The sequence below is a fragment of the Myotis yumanensis genome, unplaced genomic scaffold, assembly GCF_028538775.1.
Source record: "Myotis yumanensis isolate MYYU_CA2020_CCGP unplaced genomic scaffold, mMyoYum1.0.hap1 SCAF_13, whole genome shotgun sequence".
NCBI classification, from domain to species: domain Eukaryota; kingdom Metazoa; phylum Chordata; class Mammalia; order Chiroptera; family Vespertilionidae; genus Myotis; species Myotis yumanensis.
In genome coordinates, this window is record NW_027223764.1 from 39,755,144 (window position 1) to 39,782,006 (window position 26,863).

General features: G+C 41.2%; 2 protein-coding genes across 2 annotated transcripts in view; both read right to left on the reverse strand.

Annotated features, from left to right (window-relative positions):
- DNAJC12 (DnaJ heat shock protein family (Hsp40) member C12) overlaps positions 1–23,092 on the reverse strand; it is a 39,235-nt gene extending 16,143 nt beyond the window's left edge. Inside the window, exons 1-4 of the mRNA XM_070431910.1 lie at positions 23,013–23,092; positions 20,750–20,855; positions 9,241–9,319; positions 2,015–2,154 (exon numbers count right to left, since the gene is read on the reverse strand). Coding sequence (XP_070288011.1) covers positions 2,015–2,154; positions 9,241–9,319; positions 20,750–20,827 — 297 coding nt within the window. The 5' untranslated portion in view covers positions 20,828–20,855; positions 23,013–23,092. The remainder of the gene's footprint in view (positions 1–2,014; positions 2,155–9,240; positions 9,320–20,749; positions 20,856–23,012) is intronic.
- LOC139021523 (large ribosomal subunit protein eL21-like) lies at positions 13,725–14,273 on the reverse strand. The gene has a single exon (XM_070431909.1). It carries the CDS (start codon positions 14,262–14,264, stop codon positions 13,782–13,784), a length of 483 nt encoding a protein of 160 aa, XP_070288010.1. The 5' UTR covers positions 14,265–14,273; the 3' UTR covers positions 13,725–13,781.
- Positions 23,093–26,863: the final 3,771 nt, after the last annotated feature.

Sequence of the window (26,863 nt, forward strand, 5' to 3'; positions counted from 1 at the left end):
CCTCGCTTACTATTACAGATCTTTTATCAATGGAAAAACAACTTGCTTAAGATTTCTTAAAATAAAACTATTAAGAAATTTAAATGTAATGCTGACAGGTTATAATGTAAAAGATGTAAATCAGCCCTGGCCAGTGTGGCTCAGTTGGTTGGAGAATCGTCCTATACATCAAAAGGTGGAGGGTTCAATTCCCAGTCAGGGTACATACACCAGGTTGTGGGTTTGATCCTCCATTGGGGCAAGTGTGGGAGGCAGCCAATTGATATTCCTCTCTCACATCAATGTTCCTCTCTCTCTCTCTCTCTCTCTCTCTCTCTCTCTCTCTCTCAAATTAAATAAAAGAAAAATAAGTAAATAAAAGATGTGAATCGTTTTGTGACTAAATTTTTTTTTTTGAAAGAGAGTGTAAGGGAAGGGGAGAGACACACAGAAAGAAACATCAGTGTGAGAGAACATATTGATTGGTTGCCTCCCTGAAACCGAGGCACCCGCCCTGGACAGAATCAAACTGCTAGGCAGGTGCCCTTCACTGGAATCGAACCCGAGATCCTTCAGTCGCAGGTCAACACTCTAACCACTGAGAAAACTGGCTAGGACCTTGTCGGTTAATTCTAATAAATGTCCCTGAAGACTTGCCTGTAAGGTAACTTCTGTATTTTAAGTCTCATGCCATAGAAAAGTGTCCCTATAGAAAAAAAACTGGATAATAAGTCATGTCTAAGAATGTAGAAACCTTTAAAATTGTATTTTCTCTACCTATATATATAAAAGCCTAAGCAACCGGTTGACCACTTGACCACTCAACTGCTAGAGCACTCAACCGGTCAACTGGTCACTATGATGCACACTGACCAACCACCAGGGGGCAGATGCTCAACGCAGGAGCTGCCCCCTGGTGGTCAGTGCACTCCCACAGCAGGAGCACCACTCAGCCAGAAGCCGGGCTCATGGCTGGTGAGCACAGCTGCGGTAGTGCAAGCCTCTCCCACCTCCACAGCAGCACTACCGAGTGGCAGCAGCAGGCACAGTGGGGCCGGGATGAGCAGGAGTGGCACAGCACCTGGCCCCGGCTCGGGCTCCTCCCCAGCCGCCTGCCGCTTCACACACTGCTACATCCCTCAGGGGATGTCAGACTACGGTTTTGGCCCAATCCCCACAGTCCAACATCCCCCGAGGGGGCCCAAATTGCAAAAGGGTGTAGGCCAGATTGAGGGACCCCATCGGTGCACAAATCCGTGCACCAGGCCTCTAGTAATATATAAAGCTTAATGTAAAAAAAACAAAATAAACATATAACAGTAAATATATTGATTATTTTGATATTTAGGGTTTTTTTAATGGCATGAAGAAATAACACAAAGCTTTAGTCCTGCGTCTATCCAATAATTCTTTCATAAGAATTTATAATGAAACTGTGGAATCCTTCTTAACATAGCTTTTCTAGTGCAATTACCAAGAATCAGTGAAATTCCTATGTAAGTAAAAAAATCTTACAGAAAATAAAGGTTACTCAACAATAAAAAAAAAAAAAAAAAAAAAAAAAAAAAAAAGAATTTATAATGAAAGTAATTTATAAATAATTTAGAGCTTTCTTTGATTAATCAGATCCTGTTTTTTTTATGGAGTTTATACACCTTGAGAAGAGAATAGGCTCATATGAACTAAAAAGATGAAGGAGATAAATTTGCAATGGTTCAAAATTCAGCAGTATTGTATGAGCAACTTGAGAAGCACAGTTATGAGAATGTATAAAACAGTAAATGATAACGGGGAGTGTATATAACCAATCGAATGGCTAAAGAGACTCACAAGCATAGTCACGGGCTCTCTGGCACTGATCCACTACATTTCCCTTCACAGGGTTTTGTGGACACCGACTGACTTTCATCCAGATTCTACCACCTTTTGGGCCTTCTCCCTCCCATCCCCTATTGACTATTTAAGTTACTATGTAAGTCTAATCCATGGGCAGCCTGAGCTTGATAAACTCACTTCATCCCAGAGAGACACCTACCGTTTTCACCGAGTCACTCAAAGCTTCCCACTGCTGGAATGACATCGCGATCTGGCTCCTTCGCCAGTGGTCATAGCGGGCTCGACTCTCTTCATTAGTCAGAATCTCCTTTGCCTTCTGCAATTTCTGAAAAGTCTCCACTGGAAAACAAATCAAAAGATGAGCACTACTTTCTTGGAGGGATTATTTAAAACTCCCAAACAGTCACTGCTACTTACTAGCTGTGTAACCTTGGACCAGTTTCAGCTCCTCACAATTAGTTTCCTCATTTGTAAAGTGTACCATAAGGACAGTGAGATTATGTCTGTAAAGTGCCTGGCTCTCAGTTTATCCACTCCCTCTACTGTGCTCCAGTAATGTGCCAGGTGCTGTTCCAGGTGCTGATGACACAGGTGTGAAAACAGACATGATCTATTCAGTGGGATAGCCATTTATAAACATTGGGAAAATTATAATTTTGTCTACTAGGAAGAAAACTACCTTTTCTTGTCTGGGAGGGTATGACCAAGCTAGAGGAACATTACAAATAAAAATACCTAAGTCATGGTAAGGTGGAGGAAGTAGGGAATGGCAATGTGGCTGGGAGACACAGGGCCAGAAGAACAATGAGGGATAGGGCTGCAGAGTGCACAAAAGCACCCAGTATCCAGGACCTTAGAAGTCATACTGAGGATCGTGGCATTAGGAAGGTTGAGAACCACTGCTCTAATTCCTCCTTTCTCTCTCACTGCCAGGAATAGTAAAAACTTCATCATTCATCAATAAGATCCAGGTTGTGCCCTTGCTCTATAAACAAATCATTTCAATACGTGATAAATAGAAATAGCGAGGCAAGACTGATTCTGTGTTGAGAGGCAGGAAATATTTCACACATTTCCTGTATACTTGGATTCATCCTTGACTCCTCTTTTTCTCACGTTTCGCTTCTAATGCACTGGCAAACTTTACTGGCTCTGCCTTTCAAATATACCCAACATCTGACCTCTTGTCACCACCTCCACTGCCACTGCTCTGGCCAAAGCCATGGTTCTGCCTCGGCTGGATCATTACAGTAGCTTCTCAACTGATCCCCCTGCCTTTGCCTCAGTCTGTTTTCTACACAGCAGTTAAAGTGATCTTTTAAAAAATAAGTCACATACTATTACTCCTCTGCTCAAAATGACTTCCAGCAACTTCCTATTTCTCTTAGAATAAAGCTGAAAATCCTTACCATGGCTGGTAAGCTGACATGCTCTGCCTGCCCTGTCCTCTCTTCCCTCTGATCTCATTTCCTTCTACTTCTCCCCTTGCTACAGCCCTCGTACCTTCCCTGCTGCTCCTTGACAGCACTTCAGCCTCAGGGCCTTGGCACTTGCTGTCCTCTGTCCTTTCTGCCAAGAACAGTTTTACCCCAGGCACTCACGTTACTCCCTTCAGATGTTGGCTCAGATGCCCTCTTGTTGTCTTGCCAATGGGTTCTTCTCTGACCATGCCATCTAGATATGGCTGCTCGCCCCATCATCCTTTGCCTTATTTACTTTTCTTTTTTTTAAATATATTTTATTGATTTTTTACAGAGAGGAAGGGAGAGGGATAGAGGGTTAGAAACATCGATGAGAGAGAAACATCGATCAGCTGCCTCCTGCACATTCCCTACTGGGGATGTGCCCGCAACCAAGGTACATGCCCTTGACCGGAATCGAACCTGGGACCCTTCAGTCCGCAGGCCGACGCTCTATCCACTGAGCCAAACCGGCTAGGGCTATTTACTTTTCTTTATCCCCCGACATTATCTAGTTATTTGTTTGTGATTTGGCTCCTCTGCAAGAATGCACCCACCATGAGGATAGAGACTTTATCTCTTTTGTTCTCTGCTGCATCCCCTGTACTGCAACAGCATAGCAGGTGCTCAAAAGTATTTGCTCACTGAATGAGTGAGTGAATGTCTCCTATTTTAAATGTGAACATAACAATAATCACACAGTGCTATTCCCTAAGCTCTAAGCACAAAGGAATCACAGACACCCTTATAACATTTTGAGCCCCAGTCCTCCAAATACACCACTTCAAGTGTCCCCCCACCCCTTTTACCGCCCCCTCTCCGCCCCCCAGCAGCCAGAGCCGCAGCCTTCCACAGACAGCACCTCCAGGCCCCTGCTCCAAGGCTGGACAGCATAAGTACCTAACAGGCCATTATCTATTTAATATCACTGCTGGAGGTAGTAGCACTTACAGGTTAAAGGGAAGAACCTAAAGATGGGGCTATTGAAAGCTACAGGGAAACAAAGAAACAAATAAAAATCATCTTGTTGTACCAGCTGGCTCCAGTGAGCAATCCATCCTGTTGCTGGTGACCATGTAAATGTCTCTCTGTATAAATAAGATGTCACTTTTCCCAACAGGAATAAAAAGCTCATTAAATTATCACCACAGATGCACACACTACTTGAGTAGGGGCTGTAAATATTTACATATTTACCTGTGAGTCACATTCTCTTTGCACATTACTGCTGGCCTATTTTCCAGAGTTTCCAGAACAAAAGAAGCCTGCCTGGAATTATTCTGATGTCAGTCCCTCAACAACAATTGATAAGCAGAAAGCCTTTTCCTTGTTCCATCCTCTTCCTCACATTTAATAAAAATGAGTTTGGGTTTATATTTCTCCTTTAATATATCAGCTAATCAAATGAATCACACAAGATAAATATTTACCAGTTCTGGGAAGAGAGATCTCATTTTGTAAGCTTATACGAGCAAATGATGCAGAAACCTTTGAGAGACATTGTGGCTTACCTCCTGTTTTAAAAACACATAGGTTCTTTTAAATTCATATTTCACAACAGAATTTGTATTATTATAGCCACATTTTAAATGCAGAACACTTATAATTACTTAAGTTATAATAATAACATGATGTCAGAACATGCTTTGAGAGAAGTCTGAAGGAAAATATCCCAACTGTGAATAGTGGTCTCTGACAGAGAGAGCAGACTTTCACTTTCAACATTATTTATTACTATGTGTTATTCTTATTCTGAGGAAAAGAAGCAATTTTTTATGTTTTTATTGATTTCTTTTAGAGAGAGAGAGAGGAAGGGAGAAAGATACGAAGATAGAAACATTGATGAGAGAGAAACATCTATTGGCTGCCTCCTGCACGTCTGCAACCCAGGCATGTGCCCTGACCAGGAATCGAACCAGACACCTTTTGGTTCACAGGTTGACGCTCAATCACTGAGCCACACCGGCCAGGCTAAAGAGTTTTTGAAGTAGGAAAACATTGAGACATTCAAAGATAATAGAAAGGGACAAAGAGCTGCCCTTCTTCAAATATCTGTATGTCTTTGAAGCCCGCAAATCAATAACAAAAACACCATTTCACAAAACCTTTGACCCCTTACTTCAGGGTCAAAGAGAAGTTTTAAACCATTGGCCTGAGACGGTTGTTGTCACGCGCATACACGGGACTGGCGTGAACAGCAGTCAGGATCTTTTGAGCTCAAAGACATAATTTCTATAGCACAACCAGTCTTCTGTCCATCCCCCACACCTGGAGAGGAGGGATTTCCAGAAGCCTTAGATTTAGAATTCTTTTTAAATGAAAGCAAGAAAGCTCTGATGGTTACTTACAAAAAAGAAACTATTCCATTTTGTTCAATATTTATCTTAGAGTGCTGAGAACAGAAAGTCCACTGAATCATAATTGCCAACATTCATTGAGCTCTTCCTGCATGCAGGACACCTCGTTTAATCTTCACGGCAGGCACATGAAGTAATATACTGTTGTCTACCCATGTACCTGTGAGAATGCCCAGGCTCAGAGAAGTTTCCCTAGGTCAGCTAGCTTGGAAATGGGAGCTAGGAGCAATCCAGACAGACAACCTAGGTTCATATCTCCTACTCCATCATGCTAACAAATCAGTGATTTCAATGGCAATGGTTGACACTGCATTTAGTGGTCCAAAAAGGTATATATACATGTTTAATTTCTCCTTCGTACACTTGCTCTACAGGCTAGCCTTTCACTCTAATGAAATACACTTCAAAATCTTTCCAGTGTGTTCTGGACTTCTGTCAAGTTAAAAGTTAGCATCTGTGTGAATTTTTGTTTAACATTTTTTTAAAAATTGGGGGAGGGGGTAGTCCTCACCCGAGGATATTTTTTCCATTGATTTTTACAGAGAGTGGGAGGGTGAGGGAGAGACAGAGAAACATGGATGTGAGAGTGACACATCAATTGGTTGCTTCCTGCACGCACCTGCACCCAAGGTATGTGCCCCTGAGCAGAACTGAACCCGAGACCCTTTAGTCCACAAGCCAACGCTCTAACCACTGAGCCCACTGGCTAGGACCTTAAAATATTTTTTATCAGGAACCATAATCCTTTTCCAAGTATGTAAAGAACCACTTACATTATTCATCCAAATTGAGTAAATGGATGCTTAAACAGACTTGAAAACTATATCTACCCAAAGGTTGAATCATCTGTCAACTGCAAGGCTGACAAGGAAAGGTACTGATGTCTGTGTACCTTTTCATTTTAAACAATATTTACACAGTCTAGTGTTTCTCTGAACAAGAAGACTGAGGTAGCCGGTACATGAAAACTCCATCACTATGGCAACTAGAAATGGCAATGATTGCACAGTGATTCGTAATGTTCCCCAAATAGAAACTGCCAGGGACAGACAAATACTCAAAGCCATGCTTCATTGGGAGAAAAATCCAGTTAAAGAATAACCTGTGGCTGATAGTTATTTTTAAGTGTTTATCAAACGTTTACACTTTTATGCTAGAAAATCTATTTTAATATTAACCCCAGTTCAGAGAAGTACTTAATGTCTTCTAAAGAAATGTTCTTGAAGTCACTCATTCACTCACTCACTAATTACTATTTGCACAAAGTAGATGTCCTCTGCGGTAGATAGATGTCCTCTGCTGGGGTACACTGATCGGAACAAGATAAGCCTCACTGAGCTTCCAGTTTGACTAATAAGCAAATAGGCAACAAGGAGATGGTCTGATACACAGTTTGCTGCCTGACGTACAGAGTGCTCTGGAAGTCGCACATGACTTCCCAGAGGAAGAGGTGGCTAAGCTGAGACCTGCCAATCAAAGCAGGGCAGGGAGTTGTGCAGGCCTCAGGGGAGTTCCAGGCAGAGGGAGCAGCAGACGTTAAGGTCTGAAGAGTAGAAAGCAGAGCACCTATGGAACCAAAATATTCTGAGTGCCTAAAACATGGACCCTAGCATGGTGGTGGAGAAAAAGTGAAAATGGAGAGATGGGGGAGGGCACAAAATGAGGGGGTTTGTACCTAAAGGCCCAGCAATGACAAAGAGTGAACTATTGCTACATGTGCACTATGGGTTAATACCATAGACACAATGTAAATCAAAAGAAGCCACACACAAAGAGTACATATTGTATGATCCCATTTACATGAAATCCAAAACCAGGCAAAACTAATCAATGACAACAGAGATCCACAAATGGGAGAGGGTCTGACTCTGAACAGGACATGAAAAGGGTGCTGGAAATGTCCTACATCTTCACCTGGGCAGTGGTTAAACTGGCTGTGCATAGACACAAATCTGTCAAGTTTACACTTAATGATTTGTTCCTGTGGCCTTAAACAAGTTATGCCTTAATAAAAAGAGTGGGAATCAAATGAGCAAAAGTAATAGCTAAGTACTTAACAAAATAAATGACTTCCTATATTGGAAAAACTTCTGCTTATACAAATCAAAAGGATCAAGGATTGCTATAAAAATATAATGAAGAGCCCTAACCGGTTTGGCTCAATGGATAGAGCGTCAGCCTGCGGACTCAAGGGTCCCAGGTTCAATTCCGGTCAAGGGCATGTACCTTGGTTGTGGGCACATCCCCAGTAGGGGGCGTGCAAGAGGCAGCTGATCGATGTTTCTAACTCTCCATCCCTCTTCCCTCCTCTCTGTAAAAAATCAATAAAATATATATATTTTTTTAAAATGTTTCCCTTTAAGATAAGGGAAACATTTTTTGTACCAGTCTTTATGTATTTATTCACACACTTGATAAAAGTATCTGTTAGGCCTTAGCTGGTTTGGCTCAGTGGATAGAGTGTCAGCCTATGGACTGAAGAGACCCAGGTTCGATTCCGGCCAAGGGCACATGCCCAGGTTGTTAAGAGCAAAGAGCGTTTCAAGAAAGAGGGCATGATCCACAGTACCAAATCCTGCTACTCAAGGAAAATGAAGACAAAAAAAGCAACCATTGGATTTGGCAGCCAAGAAGTCCTTGGTGACTATTACAAAAGCAATTTCCAAGAAAGGTGAGGAGGAAGTCAGACTGGGAAAACTGGGCAGAAGAGAAGTAGAGAAATCAATTGTGAACTTCTTTTTCAGAAAGTTTGGCTCTAAAGCAGCGGTTCTCAACCTGTGGGTTGAAACCCCTTTGGGAGTGGTCGCCTAAGACCATCGGAAAACACATATATAATTACATATTGTTTTTGTGATTAATCACTATGCTTTATGTTCAATTTGTAACAATGAAAATACATCCTGCATATCAGATATTTACATTACAATTCATAACAGTAGCAAAATTACAGTTATGAAGTAGCAACAAAAATAATTTTATGGTTGGGGTTCACCATAACATGAGGAACTGTATTAAAGGGTCGTGGCATTAGGAAGGTTGAGAACCACTGCTCTAAAGGGAAGGAGAGGAGCAGGAGGAAGATAGGTTAAGGAAGGATTTTAGTTTGTTAGTATTTTTTTTTTCAAGTTAAGATATACATAGCATTTATGTCTAAATTTATGATAATGGATTTTAAATTATCATAAATGAAAAAACTAAAGTGTGAATACATTATCATACATATGGACATGTAGCATATGTGGACATGTTCAGGTCCCAGAAATGAAGAAAACACAGCAAAGTTCTCATCAACTCAACCATCTGGTTACTAATGTGCTTAAGTTATGTTAACACTCCAATGCTGGTGAAATAAGGCATAAACTGGACACATTTTAAACCATGAAGCAGCACATTACAGCAGAAAGAAAAATGGATGTTCAATGACTACCATTAGAGGAAAGACTCTACACTCTTCCCTCCCCTCCTACCATTCAATAGTACAAAAACATTCTTTGGCATTGAACAAAAGAGTAAGTTTGAGAGTAATAGAGAAAAGAAAATTAAGTTACAATGGCTTTTTAGTTCTATATGCTATTCATTTCCATGAGAAACAGCTATTAAATACCTACCTGCTTGGGAATTTTCAGGATGCTTGTCGGGATGACATTCCAGGGCTCTGACCTTAAATTCTGCTAAGATCTGTTCCACCTAAAACAAACATCAATGTTTAAAATAAAGAGTCCAGATTATATGCCATGAAGGAAGAACTTGGACATCAGTCCTTCCCAAAACAGCCATGATCAACACAACTTTTCATTTTGATCTTTATATTTGTATTTTGACTATTTTACTCTAAGAAATAATTTCCTTAATTACACAATTCAGAAAGCATCCAATAATAGCCCCTATTCAAATAGTGGTTTGTGATGACAATTTAACTTGTTGATGGCCCAAGACATCTATGAGCTCAATATATTTGTCAAAAATGGTCAGATAGGTTTATCCTAAGAATGTATACAAGTCCTACATCTGAGTTCTTTAAGATACTTAGCCACCATTCATTATTCAGGGATGACTGTCCAGTTTATAAATTATCCATTATAAAGTTCCTTCTTCCTGTCTTTTGGCCCTTCTCAGTTTTATTAAGAATTTCACAATTTTTTTTTTAAAGGACATAGCCCTGGCTGGCTTGGCTCAGTGGATAGAACGTCGACCTGCAGACTGAAGGGTCCCAGGTTCGATTCTGGTCAAGGGCACATGCCTGGGTTGCGGGCTTGATCCCCAGTAGGGGGTGTGCAGGAGGCAGCCGATCAATGATTCTCTCTCATCATTGATGTTTCTATCTCTCTCCCTCCCTCTTCCTTTCTGAAATCAATAAAAATACATTTAAAAAAATAAAAAGGACATAACCCAAACCTGATCATTTCGCTACCAATTAACAGCTTGGTTAGAGACTTTGACTAGGAAAACAGAAACTCCAGCCCAAACTAGAATTATGTTTAGGTCCATCTATGATTTAATTTAATCCCTAGTATCAGAAATAATCAACATTTGGCTTTATTTAATATAACTGCAATGACAGCAGCAGGAGACAATAGTGGTTATGAGGCTCTGGAATCTAACAGTTTAGTTTTATTTTTTTCACTTAAATGTTTTGTTTTAATAAATAAAGCATCATGGCTTAGATTTTAAATCACATTTACAGATAAGGAGCATTTCTAAGCCCAGACAGGTGACAGTGAAGCTACTACTGCTGGAAGGAATGCATGCCCCACATGTATGTTAAGCCTAAAGAGCAGAGACTTACCAGCAGAGCACACCATACACATAACCTCTATCTAGACTAGATAACTAGAAGCAGAGGAAGAACACAAGTTTGGGTAAAGTCCATGCAGCAACCACCTGATTTCTTCACCTTCATGCTGCAGAACCAACTGAAAGTTGTGTTACTTTTAGATAAGCTAGAAGTAGGTTCCCTGATCACATTAAATGAAACTTTCTCCCATTTTTAACAATTATGTTAAGGGCATTAGTATAGAAGGATATCCACGAGTAAATACAGAGTATTAGAATAGCAAAGAGGAAGCTACATAGATCATCTTGCTTCTTCAAAATCAGAAACTTCTACATCATAGCAGTGCATGAATTCCACCTCCCAAAGGCTTAGTCCAATAACTTTCTTCTTTTCCTTGTTAAGCAACTACTGAGAACCTCTTAGAATAACAGGAAGATATAGACTTCCTATTAAGAACTGTAATCAATTGCTTCCTCTTCCTTTGCTCCCTTTAAACCATCAGTCACCATTACCTGCTTATACAGCAAAGAAAATTGAAAATAACTTGTTTTTCAATTTTAAAATATTAAATATTCTAAAGATCCTAGCAAGAATTTTATAATTAACAAGTAATTTATGAATACTCATAATCACACTTTGAAAAAAAAATCTAGCAATACAGATAAAAATTAAAAGCTCCTTGCCCTAACCGGTTTGGCTCAGTGGATAGAGCGTCGGCCTGTGGATTCCGGTCAGGGGCATGTACCTTGGTTGCAGGCACATCCCCAGTGGGGGGTGTGCAGGAGGCAGCAGATCGATGTTTCTCTCTCATCGATGTTTCTGGCTCTCAATCCCTCTCCCTTCCTCTCTGTAAAAAAATCAATAAAATATATTTTTTTTTAAAAAAAAAAAAGCTCCTTTACCCTCCTTCTCTCAAGATAAAAGGTTACATCCTTCAAGGCACATTTTTTACATATATATGTATATATCTTGAGGGGGGGTTAATAAATGGATAAAATCATACTTATCTATCAACGGTAGAAATTTTGGGTTTTTATTGTTTTATTTTTTTATTCCAATCCCATTAGGAATCATTCTGCTATTAGCCCTTGGAAGCAAATAGTTAAAATAGTTAATTCTCCATAGTGCTAATGTGTATGATCGTTTCTTCTTTATATGTATATCAGAGGCCTGGTGCACAATAATTTGTGCACTCAGGGGGGTCCCTCAGCCGGGCCTGTGCTCTCTCGCAATCTGGGACCCCTCGGAGGATGTCCACCTGCTGGCTTAGGCCTGCTCCCTGGGGGGATCGGGCCCAAGCTGGCAGTCAGACATCCCTCTGGCAGCCCGGGAGCCCTCTGGGGATGTCCACTTACCAGCAGGGAGCAGACCTAAGCTGCAGTCGGACATCCTTAGTGCTGCTGAGTAGGTGGGAGAGGCTCCCGCCACCACTGCTGTGCCGGCAGCCGGCAGCCTGGCTTGTGGCTGAGCACCAGGGGACACCTCCTGCATTGAGCATCTGCCCCCTGGTGGTCAGTGTGTGTCATAGTGACCAGTCATTCCCAGTCATTCTGCTGTTAGGGTCAGTTTGCATATTACCCTTTTATATTATAGGATAGAGGCCTGGTGCACGGGTGGGGGCCAGCTGGTTTGCCCTGAAGGGTGTCCCGGATCAGGGTGGGGGTCCCACTGGGGTGCCTGGCCAGCCTGGGTGAGGGGCTGAGGGCCGTTTTCAGACTGGCCATACCCCCTTCAGGGTGGGGGTCCCCACTGGGGTGCCTGGCCAGCCTGGATGAGGGGCTGATGACTGTTTGCAGGCTGGTCAAGCCCCCCCCAGTGGGGACCCTCACCCCATGGAGGTTTGGCAAGCCTGGGTGAGGGGCTGATGGCTGTTTTCAGGCTGGCCACATCCCCTTTAGGGTGGAGGGTCCCCACTGGGGTGCCTGGCCAGTCTGAGTGAGGGGCTGAGGGCCGTTTTCAGGCTGGCCAAGCCGCCCGGTGATGGATGCTCCCAGCCTCTCCTTTTTTTCTTTTTCTTTTTATTCTGGGATTTATTTACCTTCTATAATTGAAACTTTGTTGCCTTTTGCGGAGGCTACAGCCAGCTGTGGGAAGCTTGGCTTCCTCCATTACTGGAGCAACCAAGCCTCCTGCTCGCTCCAGCTCCGTGGCTGCCGGCCGCCATCTTGGTTGGGTTAATTTGCATATAGTTGCTCTGATTGGCTGGTGGGCATAGCTTAAGGCATAGCGAAGGTATGGTCAATTTGCATGTTTGTCTTTTATTAGTGTAGATTTCTATATTTTGCCAATTTTAGAAAATTAAGAATAGTCCATATGTATCTTTCATTACCTTTCACAGTTTTACTGTTGTAAAGTTTATCATAAATCTCTTATGTAGGGCTGGTTCTGGTTAAACTAACTGGTAAACTGGGCTACTTTGTCTTGGACACATTTTATTAACCTCCTGGCATCTCCACCCCATGTACCCAGTGCCAAGTGCAACCCGTGGGCAGGTGAGGCCCTCCATGGCAAGGTCCACTGAATCCTGACTTCGTAAGCCAATGTTCAATGGTCTGGAAAACTTTCTACCCTGTGGGCCAGTAAACATACAAAAATATTCCATTTTATTTGTACTCAAATAAAGCAAAACATCCAAGGAGTGATAACATCCAGTGTTATTGAAGGTGCAAAGAACTAAGCATTCTCATGCTCTCCTGGAGCTAATTTCTTGGAAAGCAATTGAGATATATGTATATTTTTTCATACTCTTTGATCCAACAATTCCAATTTAAGGAATCTGTCTAAGGCAGTGGTCGGCATATTCATTAGTCAACAGAGCCAAATATCAACAGTACAATTGAAATTTCTTTTGAGAGCCAAATTTTTTAAATATATTTTCTTATTGATTTTTTACAGAGAGGAAAGGAGATAGAGAGTCAGAAACATCGATGAGAGAGAAACATCGATCAGCTGCCTCCTGCACATCTCCTACTGGGGATGTGCCCGCAACCAAGGTACATGCCCTTGACTGGAATCAAACCCGGGACCTTTCAGTCCACAGGCCGACGCTCTATTCACTGAGCCAAACCGGTTTCGGCCCAAATTTTTTAAACTTAAACTATATAGGTATGTACATTGTTATTAACTTAATTAGGGTACTCCTAAGGCTTAGGAAGAGCCACACTCAAGGGGCCAAAGAGCCGCATGTGGCTCGTGAGCCGCAGTTTGCCAACCACGGGTCTAAGGAGATAATCCAAGGTAGGAAAAGAATTTAGTTATAAGAAGGTTCATGCTATACCTTGTAAACAAAAACCTATGTGTCCATAATAAGACATTTGTTTTTTTGTGTGTTTTTTTTTTATCAGCACAGAAGTCTTTTTTATTTTTTCCCACTTATCATGCCATGAATTCATAGGGAATGGGTTCGAGCAGCTCAGGCTCCTTTCCATTGGTTCTCACAAAGTGTGCTTCTCTGGGTGGAGCAGGCTGACGCTTCAGTTGAACCCAGGTACCTTTCTCTTTGGCTTCCTTCTTTTTCTGATCATTTTCCTTCACACGTTTCAAGAAGCTATCTCGGCTCTTAGAGTACTTACTATGCTCAATACGTACATTAATTCTCTTGGCAAGAATCTTGCCCTTAACTTGCTTGTTCACAATAATGCCCACCACATGCTGGGTGACACTGTAGACTCTTCCAGTTTTGCCATGGTAACATTTGTGGGGCATTCCTTTTTGAACAGTGCCCATTCCCTTGATGTCCACAATATCACCTTTCTTGTAGATTCGCATGTATGTGGCCAAAGGAACAACTCCATGTTTTCTAAAAGGCCTAGAGAACATATAGCGGGTGCCTCTCCTCTTTCCCTTTGTGTTAGTCATTTTGGCGAATTACTGGAAGATGGCGGTTCCGGCCGAAAGGCAATAAGACATTTGTTAAAGTTCACTGTAATATAGCTACAGGCTGGAATATTTTGCAGTCATTAAAAAATCATCTTATAATAGAAAACTTTTAATAACCTGAGATAATTTATATAATGCATTTCTATGAGAAAAGGTAAGCTACAAAGCATATTTTGCAGTATAAATCCATGTTTAACCTCAAAAGGAATGATGTAACATATGTATATATATGAACACATATATACATATATCATAATAATAATTTATATGTATAAAAGCCTATGCGACCAGCTAACTGACTGGTGGCTATGATGTGCACTGACCACCAGGGGCAGACGCTCAATGCAAGAGCAGAAACCCCAGGCATAGAAACATGGAACAGACTGATGAATTTCAGAGGAAGGTGGGGAGGGGGCAGGTTGGGAAGAGATTAACCAAAGATCTTATATGCATAGTAGAGGCCCGTGCACGGATTCGTGCACTAGTGGGGTCCCTAGGCCTGGCCTGCGAGGGGTCCCAGATTGCAAGAGGGCACAGGCCAGGCCGAGGGACCCCACCAGTGCACGAATCCATGCACCAGGCCTCTAGTAATAACAATAATAATAGCTAAGATGTATTGAGACTTACTGTGTGCCAAGCACTGCTCTAAGTACTTTACATATAGTGTCTCACTTAATTCCCACAACAACTCCATGAGGTGAGGACTACTATTATTCCCATTTTGAAAATTAGAAAACCAGATATAGAAAAGTTAAATAATTTTCCCAAGGTCATACAGATAGTAAATGGCCAGGATTTGAGTTCAGGCGATCTAATTTCAAACATATAAAAATACACATACAAATATGTACACATACATGCATGTACTTATTTATATAATATACTAGAGGTCCGGTGCACGAATTTGTGCATGGGTGGGGTCCCTCAGCGTGGCCTGCAGGGATTGGGCCGAAATCAACAGTCGAATGCCACCTGCAGCTTTTGCCTGCCACTCCCGCTCATCCCAGCCCCGCTGCACCTGCTGCAGGCTCATGCCCAGTAAGTCCCAATCAGACCCCTGGTGGAGTCCCTTGGTCTGGCCTGTGCCCTCTTTCAATCTGGGACCCCTCGCAGGTCAGGCCTAGGGACCCTACTAGTGCACGGTCCGTGCACGGGCCTCTAGTATGCATACAAGATCTTTGGTTAATCTCTTCCCGCCCTCTCCCCTCCCAGCCTCCCCCGCCCCCTTGCCAGAGCAGCACTCACCAGCCATGAGCCCTGCCTCTGGCACCCATCCCAAGGGGGTGGGGGAGTCCGGGACGTGATTGGCCCTCTAGACAGGTGGTGGGATGCTCTTGCTGGCCTGGGATCCGGATCTGTCCAGCTGACATTCGCGCCAGTTGTCAGGAGCCAAATGGCGGCCACTTTTATATCATTTCTTCCTTGCGGAGCATCTGTGGAGGGGAAGTGGCCACGGTGCCCGAGGCCGACTTCCAGGAGGCCAGCATCACTGTTGGGATCGTGCCAGCGGTGCCAGTCCGTCAGTGCCTGGCCCATTCTCCGGAGATTGGACCTGAAGGACTACTGAGGGAGTGACTGGCTGCCGCAGGGCTGGTGGGCCACCTGGACGGTTGATCAGCTGAGTGGCACTCCCGCTGTGGGAGCACACTGACCATCAGGGGGCAACTCCTGCACTGAGCGTCTACCCCCTGGTGGTTAGTGCATGTCACAGTGACTGGTCGACTGGTCAGATCATTTCGGTTGCTTAAGCTTTTAGATAGATAGATAGATAGATAGATAGACAGACAGACAGACAGACAGATATACCATATCTATATGCACACATAATTGCTATGCATGTCATAAACCTAAATATTAGGCATCTAGGTTAGCATTTTTCTTTGTGCCCTCTTCATACTCCATATTTCCTTATTAAACACTTGAGGCTCAGTGCACAAAATTTGTGCAGGGGGGGTGGGTTCCCTCAGCCCGACCTGCACCCTCTCCAATCCGGGAGCCCTGACAGTTTGATTTGATGAATCTCCCCGGGGTTCTCTGCTCTCTACAGGGCCTGGCTGCTCCACGCCCACTGCCCAGAGGCCCTCCGAGGCTCAGAGGCCCTCTGCGGCCTGGGCGAGACGCTTGCCTCATCGCCGCAGTGACGAAGCAAGCATTCAGCCAGGCCACTCATGCTGCCCGCTCTCAGCAGCCATCCTCACAGGACAGGGGGACTCCGGCAGGGCTGAGGGAACTGGGCGCCGCCATCTTGTGGCTATGGGCGCCACCATATTTGTGACAGAGTGATGGTTAATTTGCATATTACCCTTTTATTAGATAGGATAATATAATTTTAGAAATTAAATTTTAAAACTTAAAAACTTATCTTTTCCATATCCTATTAGCACAATATTTTGATCTGTGCCAGGAAATACTTTAGTATGCAATAAGGACTGATCTGCTTCCCACTTGGACAGATCTTGTCTAGCTTTCCCTGGCCACACAAATGCCCCATGTCTCTCCTTCTATCATCTAAATTTTGACCGTGTAAGATCATTTCAAGCCCCATCTCTTCTCTGAAGTCTTTTAGATATTCTCCCTCTAATTCCCGTTTCACTTATAGAGAGTACCATATAACACAGTGCTTATTTGTTCTCAAATTGTTTCCTGTGTATTAGCTTTGGCTCCTCAACTGGATGTTAAATTCCTTATATACTCATACCATGTCTCATCTTTCCGTTTTGTTTCTCCCTCCCCCCCCCCCCCCCCCACCACCACATTGCTTCTAAGACTGCCCGGATGCCAAGTGTTGAATAAATACTTGATTACAGACTGACAGACGTACTTCAAATAGTATGACTGTAATATAATAGGAGCTTTCTGAAAATTGTGATTTATCCATTAAAAGAATGAACTGAATCTAGTGATGGAAACTTTTATGCTGAGGAAAAGACAAAACTCATTTTAATAAATGGGTTAATTAGTACCCATCATTTCAATTCAATTAGTTTGAAACTGCATTTTCCACACAAAACTCCAGATGTTAGCCCAGTGTGGCTCACTTGGTTGAATGTCATCCCATGCACCAAAAGGTTGCCAGTTCAATTCCCTGCCCAGGTAGGGGGCATGCCGGAGGCAGCTCATCAATGTTTCTCTCTTATGGATGTTTCATTCTCTCTCCCTCTCCCTTCCTCTCTCTAAAAAAAAATCAATAAAAACATATTTTAAAAATATGTATTTATTACAAATCATTTTTAAATAATGTGAACTTTTAAAAATTAATGTGACTTATAGAATAAGGATAAATTTACAAAGTCCCAAGTATTACTGTGAGGCCAAAACAACACCCATACCACAACTACAACCATGTGCCAGGCACCATTCTAAGCACTTTCTATATCATGTCTCATTTAATCCCCACAACAACCCAATGAGGTGGGTACTATTATTATCCCCAACTGAAGATTAGGAAACCAAGGCATAGAAAAGTTAAGCAATTTTCCCAAAGTCGCACAGCTAGTAAATTGTAAGATTTAAACCCAGGTGGTTTGAAGTCAACAAGAAAAAGAACTAGAAAAAAGAAACAGGCGTTACCCTTCATGAGTTTATGCTCAGTATTCAAGTCCATGAAATCTTGAAATCAAGAAGTCTTCTTATCATTACTGTAAAATGGTGACCAAATATTTTAAAAATCAAATAAGATCCACACCAGAAAGAAGGCCTTATACCACCAGTGTGTGGTGTCTGCATCATTAAGGACTTTAGAAGATGTTATATTATAGCATGTGTCTTTTGTGTAAAATCTGATATAGGAAGGAAACGCTGACTGGCTTGGACTCAAACTTTCATAAATGTTTTTTAAATGGGAGGTATGTTGGTTTCTACTCAACAGCATGGAAATCCTCCCATAGTTTACATTTGTCATTTAATTAATTTCTAACACAAGCTGTAAATTGTAAAAACTATATACTAAAGCAAAAGAATTATGTGTGACCCAGCCAGCATGACTCAGTGGTTAAGCATCAACCTATGAACCAAGAGGTCACGGTTCAATTCCCAGTCAAGGCACATGTCCAGGTTGCGGGCTCAATCCCCAGTGTGGGGTGTGCAGGAAACAGCCAATCAATGATTCTTTCTCATCACTGATGTTTCTATCTCTCTATCCCTCTCCCTTCCTCTCTGAAATAAATAAATAAATATATATATATATATATATATATATATATATATACAATTTTTTTTTAAGAATGCCCTAGCTGGTTTTGCTCAATGGATAAAGCGTTGAACTGTGGACTGGAAGGTCCTGGGTTCAATTCTGGTCAAGGGCACATGCTCGGATTGTGGGCTCGATCCCCAGTAGGGGGTGTGCAGGAGACAGCTGATTAATGATACTCTCTAATCACTGATGTTTCTCTCTCTCTCTCCCTCTCTTTTCCTCTCTGAAATCAATAAAAATATTTTTTAAAAGAATTATGTGTGTCTCAACTCAATTGTTATAAAAATTAAAATATCAAGTGGCTTTGAAATTATAACTGCTAAATTGTTTTGGGATATGAACAGTTATGGTCAATGTTTTAGAGCATCAAATCAAGGAATATTTGAAGTAACGGAAATCCATCCAATACAAATCAAGTAAAGGAAATGTCACACTACTCAAAATTGGCATAAAATATTTTTAAATGGGAAGGATACATATAAAAAGAATTGACAAAATTATGGAAGGTCATTTCATTTTAAACAAATGATTGTTATGTACACTTCTGTGCCATTGACAGAATCAGTAAAATGCATCCAGAAGAAGGAGTATAATGCTTTTATCCTTTTAATATATGCCACAGTATATGCAGAGAAGTATGACTATAACTGCTAACCATGAAATTAAACTGTTATAAGCATTATAAATAAAGAACAGGACCATCTTTTTAGTCTATTCAAAATTAATCCTCCTCCTGTGTAGACTAAAAAGACAATAACAGAACTACAAGAGACTGACTAAAGAGTCAAAAGATTTATTATGGAGATATAAAGACTCTTTATAACCTAGCATGACAGTATTTTTTAACCCAAGTTGCGAAACTTATCAAGTTTGATTATGCTCCTTTAATTTTAAAAAGTTCCTTCAAAAATTATTTGGCAATAGTAGAATCCAAGGTATGAATAACACATGGTAAAAATGGTAATAAGCTTTCAAACTCGCTATAAGCAAAATCACCACAAAAGTAAGCAAGAGTAACATATTATCCTAAAGAAGAAATATGCACCTAAAAGAGCATTATAACCTGTTTAGTGTGTGTGTGTGTGTGTGTGTGTGTGTGTAACTACAAGGTACTCAAGGTAAACTCCTCAAAGTGATGATGGTAGAGATTTTAATCCTTTGTGTCCAATATAGCATTCTAGTCTACAAAGTACATTTTATTACTAAACTCCAGCCATGTAAAACAAAATTAAATAGAAAAAATATTTTGCTTTAAAATATTTTATTTTAATAGCTATATTTTAGTAATGAAATAAAATATATTTTAAATATAGACTTATAAATAATATGAATATATGCAATAATATAATTAAAATATATTTTATATTCATCTCAATATTTAAAATTTTAAAAACTAAAAATAAATAAAATTTGTAACAATTAGATAACATCCATTGTGGTACAATAAAATTATGTGATCATTAAAATATGTATGAAAAATGTTTCATAGCATGGATAAATCCTTGTTATAATGTTAGTGGATAAAAAGCAAGAATCAACAAGTATATGTAATATCCTCCCAAACATGTCTTCAAAAATACGTATAGGAAAAAGACTGAAGATTAATATGCCAAACATTAACAGTGTTACCATTGGAGATAGAATTATAAATGCGTTTCCCATAATTTAAAAAACCTTTACAACCTTTATCATTGTCTATGGGGACCTTTAAAACATTATTCTATTATGGATCAAGTGAAAAACTACGGAATTTTCACATGGTTTGTATCAGAAGCCACCCTTTTAAGAAGTAATTTCTCTTACACAATTTGAACTATTAACATAAAAGGATGCTTCTTGGTTTGCATAATTTAGCTACTCACATAACAGTACACATTTTAATAAAACATTTTAAAATCACCAATTACTAGAAATTTACATTTCATCTCAATTAAAATTTAAATTGCCATAATAAAGCTATCGCTTATGTATGCTATGAAACACAGTCAATAGCAATTACAAAAAAATTTCAAATATCTATTTTTAGTATATTTGAAATAGAGTCTATGGCAACACACATATTCAATCACAAGTATCCATAAAACTGCAAGAAGACACTATTCAAGTAAAGACCCAATGCACATTTAAATCCTTAACTTTCTCTGAGCCAAAGGTGCTTTAAAATAATACAAGATTAGGTTTTTAGGCAATGTGACTAAAATTTCAAAGTTAACATCTTAAATAAAACCTGAAATACTGTTGTGAAAAAGAACAGCATAATTCACTGTCTTACCGAAGACAGTTCATCACATCCCAGTAACGTGTAGTAGTCTTCACTGTCTTCCAACCTGTAATTCAGTATCGCGTCCATTTAGATCACTAAATCAACTGTTCTTGCCCTGAAACAAGAGGCACAATGAGCTGCGAATGAACAGGAAAAGCCTTTTAAATCTGGTTTACAGCAGCATGTTCCAAACTGCACTAACAAGGTTTAAGGCTGGACACAGCCAATACACACACCAGATGTCATCCAAGACCTGTGTAAACTACCTTTCATTGGCTGTTTACAGAAGAAAAAAATAATAGACCCTACCAAACTGTTGCAGTGCTGCCTGGGACTTGTAGTTTGAGTTTATATAAGTGATGCAGATTAACCACTCTCTTCTGGATAAACAAAGACTGTCCGTTTTTACACACTCCCCAAGTGAGCCATCTCTTCATCTCCTATACTTTTTTTATTTTTCCTTCTTTTTAAGTGATAAAAGAAAAATTTGAAGCAATATGCTAAACTCTTAGAATTTGTTAGATATGAGTAGTGGGTGGTTTCCTGTGAACTTAGAAAATTTCAAAAAAATTTTAAATAGAATAAAAGAAAATAGACTCAGAAAGCAAATTTTCATTCATTTGATCATTTATTCATTCAACAAATATTTATTAAGGACCTATTTTGTGCCCAGCATGAAGGTAGGCAAGGTATGCTAAATAACTCTGGGTTCTTAGGGAGCTTACATTCTGATGGAGGGAGGCAAACAAATAAAACCATTAAAAATCGTGAAATAAAATAGGAAAGTGAGAAAAATAACTCTATGATGATAGGGTGGATTTGCTATCCCATTTCTCCTGGGCTGGCTCTCTCCAGACTCAAGAATGTGTCTGGTCTGGAGTGGATGCAGGGAGCCTGTGTTTCAGCCAACCGTGGCCCTAGGAAATGCAGGTCAGGTCTAGGATTTAGAGAAGGTGAGTGGTGAGGTATACAAAACTGTAACTGCCTTAACCCTTTAAATGCCCCCATAAATACCACCTTGGAAAAAATACTTTTTCACTGAGCCCACCTATATACATCTTTTTTAAAGCTTATTTCTGAAGAGAAATAAAGTAGTGAGGCACCATTTTCACCAATCCTTCACTATATATCCTCTCTTGCTAAAAGTTCTGCATGGAACTTATAAATAAAGTAATTAATTTTGTTTTAGAAATTTCACATCCCTTGAGGTTTTGAAGGCCTACGTGGGTATCACAAAAGCCTAACCAAAATAGCTGAAAATTGTCTTAAAATGATGTAAAGTTGCTGCTATGGAAAACAGGATGGTGATTCCTCAAAAAATTAAATATAGAATTACTATAAGACCCAGCAATTGCACTTCTGGGTACACACCCAAAAGATTTGAATGCAGGGACTTATAGATATTTGTATACCCATGTTCGTAATACCATCATTCTCAATAGCCAGAAGCAGCCCAGTGTCCACTGACAGAGGAATAGATAAACAAATGTGGTATATACAGACAATGGAATATTATTCAGCCTTAACAAGGAAGGAACCCAGCTGGTGTGGCTCAGTGGTTGAGAATCAACCTATGAATCAGAAGGTCCCAGTTCAATTCCCCATCAGGGCACATGCCCAGGTTGCGGGCTCAACCCCTACTAGGGGGCCTGTAGGAGGTAGCCAATCAATAATTCTCTCATCATTGATGCTGCTCTCTTTCTCCCTCACCCTTCCTCTCTGAAAAAAAAAGAAAAAAAAGGGAAGGAAATTCTAACACATGCTACAACATGGATGAAGTTAAGTGAAGACATTTTGCTAAGTGAAGTAAGTCAGACACAAAAGGACAAATTCTGTATGATTCTACTTATATGAGGTACCTTGAAGAGTCAACTTCATAGAGACAGAAAGAAAAATGGAAATTTCCAGGGACTGTGGGGAAGAGTCAAATGAAGAGTTAGTGTTTAAAAGGCATGAAGTTTCAGTTTGGAAAAATTAGAAAAATTCTGAAGATGGATGGTGGTGATGGTTGCACAACAATGTGAATGTACTCAATTCCACTGATCTGTACACTTAAAATAGTTAAAATGGTAAATGTTATGTTATATATATTTTACCACAATTAAAAAGAAAAGTGATATGAATTCCCTCAAACACTAGACAATATTGATCAGAAAAAGAAAATATTGCTCCTTTATTCTCCATCTTGAGAAGAGTCAGGACAATGCTTTAACGTTCTTCTGAAAAACAAAAAGAAAAGATAATTGTGAAAAGAATTTTGGTAATCACTCACTCATGTTTTATGAAATGCAACTCGAGGCTCCTTTTCCTGAACCACCATATTCTCACTTTCTGCAATGTACCATGTAGTCACTGAAAATGATGTAGAAACATATTTAATGCCTGGGAAATGTTAGGTGAAAAAGAAAGTTAGAAAACAATATGTACTATGTAAAACTTCAGAGCGCTAAGACCTATGCACGTTACTGGGTATAAGTTATATCAAATTCATCTCAATTTTAAAAGTAAAAAATATAAAATTTACATTTTAAAAGTAGGTATGGTATGATTCCAGTTTTATAAATATAAATTGTATGTATACATACATTGTATATCTATAATAATCTATAATAATAAAAGCATAATAAGCTAATTAGACCGGACATCCTTCCGGATGTCCTTCTGTACTTCTGGACGAAGCCAGGGCTGTGAGGGAAGCCCGGGTCCTGGGTGCCTGCCAGTGGCCGGAGGGAAGGAAGGCTGACTCTTGCATGAATTTCATGCATTGGGCCTCTAGTATATTTATAAAATATGAGAAGGTATATACACCAAAATAGATCAATTGTCATTAGATAATAGGGCCACAGGTGACTTATATTTTATTCTTTTTACTCATCTACATTTGCTAAGATTAACATATACTATTATTTTAATTAAAAAAAAAAAAACAAGTGCCCTGACCGGTTTGGCTCACTGGATAGAGTGTCGGCCTGCGGACTGAAGGGCCCCAGGTTCGATTCCAGTCAAGGGCATGTACCTTAGTTGCAGGCACATCCCCAGTGGGGGGTGTGCAGGAGGCAGCTGATTGATGCTTCTCTCTCATCGGTTTCTGACTCTCTATCCCTCTCCCTTCCTCTCTGTAAAAAATCAATAAAATATATTTTTTTAAAAAACAAGCAGCCCTAACCGGTTTGGCTCAGTGGATAGGGCGTCGGCCTGCGGACTGAAAGGTCCCAGGTTCGATTCCGGCCAAGGGCATGTACCTTGGTTTCGGGCACATCCCCAGTAGGGGGTGTGCAGGAGGCAGCTGATCGATGTTTCTTTCTCATCGATGTTTCTAACTCTCTATCCCTCTCCCTTCCTCTCTGTGAAAAATCAATAAAATATAGAAAAAAAAAACAAGCAATAAAAAAAAAGGAAGCAGCCCTGGCTGGTGTTCTCAATGGTTAGAGCACCAGCAGGAGCACACAAGGGTCACAGGTTCAATTCCTGGTACCCATTAATCATGTACCTGGTCCTTTCCTATAGGGTTAACCTACTCAGTAGGATGTGGGTATAGCTACAGAGAGATGTTTGTTCCTGCTGAAACCATGAAAGTAATTTGGTCTCTTAGTTGTTGCCATTTGGGAGCATGGACATGTTAAGAATTTGGAGATCAGCCCAGCTGGTGTGGCTCAGTGGGTGAGCATCAACCTATGAACCAGGAGGTCACAGTTGGACTCCAGGTGGGGAGCATGCAGGAGGCAGCAGATCAATGCTTCTTTCTCATCGTTGATGTTTCTATCTCTGTTGCCCTCTCCCACCCTCTTTCTGAAATAACAATAAATAAATAAAATATTTAAGAAAATTGGGCCAAGCATATGACTGCTTTCAGGAAAACTAATGGCCAATAAATACCAATAGTAGTGCAAACTCATTCATAATTATGAAACTGCTAATCAAAGAAAGTGGTTCACCTATCAGAGAAGCAAAATTTCTAACGTTTGATATTATCCAATGATAAAGCATAAATGACAAAGTAAGCACTTTCATACATTTTTGGATAAGGGTGTGAATTGATACAATTTGGCAATTTGGCGGTATTTATCAGCACGTGTCTCGTTGCCTGGGCAATTTTGTCTCTCTACAAATGAACCCTGAGGATTTACACCAAAATATGTCCCAAGGCAATCATTGAAAATTCTTTGCAACAAGAAAAAAATTGGAAGCAGCCAAAATGTCCTTCAGTGGGTGAAGAAGAGGGCAGTCGATGAATAAATTATGGTATTTATGGAATGTACTACTATCTAGCCATTTTTAAAAGAGTAAGATAGCTTTCTCTGTGCGTCTCTAAATGGATCAAATGGAAAAGGCTGAAGAGAGTATGAAGGCATTATCTTTTTCTGCACTTTTTAATAACATGTACGTCTGCACCTATACTCCCCTCGCCCCCCTTTAAAAAGCAGATGTTTTCCTTTTAAGGGTGGGAGTTGGGCAGGTACAGAAACGAGGCTTTTAGCTTATGCCTTAGGAACTGTATCACCATACCACTTTTGTTTTCTTTTTATGCTTTTTGTTTTAAAACAACAAATGTCATTTGTCTTACTTATATAGGTTTCGTTGAAGAAAGCCTTTAAAAATAGTACAAAATAGGTAGCAGGGATCAAGTACAATTTTTAACCGAATTAAAGGTCTTTGTACCTCAAGTGAGGCGAGTCAGATGCACAACCTCATGCCCAACCAGACGGGAAAATCCGCCCGTCAGCTCACGCCCCGCCCCGCCCCGCCCCCTCACTCCCCCCTTCCCCCCGTCCTTTCATTTCCCCTCTCATTTCCCCCTTCCCCTCCCCCCCTTTCATTTCCCCTTCCCCCTCCCTCCAGCCCCCCCTCGCACCCCTCCCCGCCGGGTCCGCGCACCCCACGCCCCGTCCGCTCATCCGCAGCACCGCCCACCCAGGCCCACAGCTCCCACGAGGCATCGCGAGAACGACGTAAAAAGGGGCACGTGAGACGTTCCAGTTACTTCCGGCCGCCAGGAAACGTCCCTCCGGAAGTGCTTCTTTTTTAAATTACGTTTGCTAGCGGTCTTCAAGCCGGAAATAGGAACAACTGAAACCCAGCTCCGACGGAAACGGGGGAGGCTGGGAAGTCGGAGCCGCCGGTCCCAGGAGCCGGAGCCGGAGCGCGGACCGGAAGTAGCCCCTCGGCGGGCTCCGCGCGCACGCAGTCCACGGCGCGCCGCTCTCCAGCCTCTGGCTTTCCTTCCCGTCTCTTGCCCTGTGTTTGTCGTGCAAACAGAACCGGAAGCTTTCCTGTGCGGCTCATCGGAACCGAGCTTCCAGGGAGCGAAGCCCACGTTCCAGACACCGCCTGCAACCCCTCGCCCTGACATCCCACATGCCGGCCCGCTCCCTGCGCAGGGATCCTGGGAACTGATTTAAGACCTCGGTTCAGGCCCAGCTACGAACCCGACGCCCGCTCAGAACCCACTGCTCCGTTCCTGCCTCCGATCTGGGGGAAAGAAAACGGGGTCGGCCGGGACTTGACCCTCCCCTGCAGCCTGTCCCTTTGTACAGCAGCCCAATGAACCCCTCCCTGGCAGCCGGAGCAGACCATTCTGAGACCAGAGTAGGATATGTCTGAGCAGTCTTAAGTCAGGCACGATAGAATGTGTGGTTCTTTAAAGGCTGTTGCGATATTACTTTGAAGTGTTAAGTGCAATAATAAATGCTAGTCATCCCGCCGTGGGTAATGTGGTGTGGGGGTGTTGATAGAGGGGAGGGAGTGGGTACGTGTGGGACTGGGGGTATATGAGAACTCTATGCTCAGTTTTGCTGTGAACCTAAAACTGCTCTGAAAAATAAGTTTAATAGTTTAAAAAACAATAGTTACAACAGGAAGTAGGATAACCACCATTATTGAGCCCCTACTAGGTGCCAGTGGTAAAGCTAGGATTTGAACTTTGCTGTATCTGCTTCCTAAGCCCATAGTGAAGAAAATGCATAAAAAAAAAAATGCTATATCAGATTATCTGGCCAGATATTCGGCATATTAGAAAATTCACTTGGCAATACCATTAGGAACCCTGCTTTCTGTATCAGCCCTTTACTGGTTCCTTGGTGAAAAACAACACATGTCATTTGTCTTATTTACAATTCATTGATT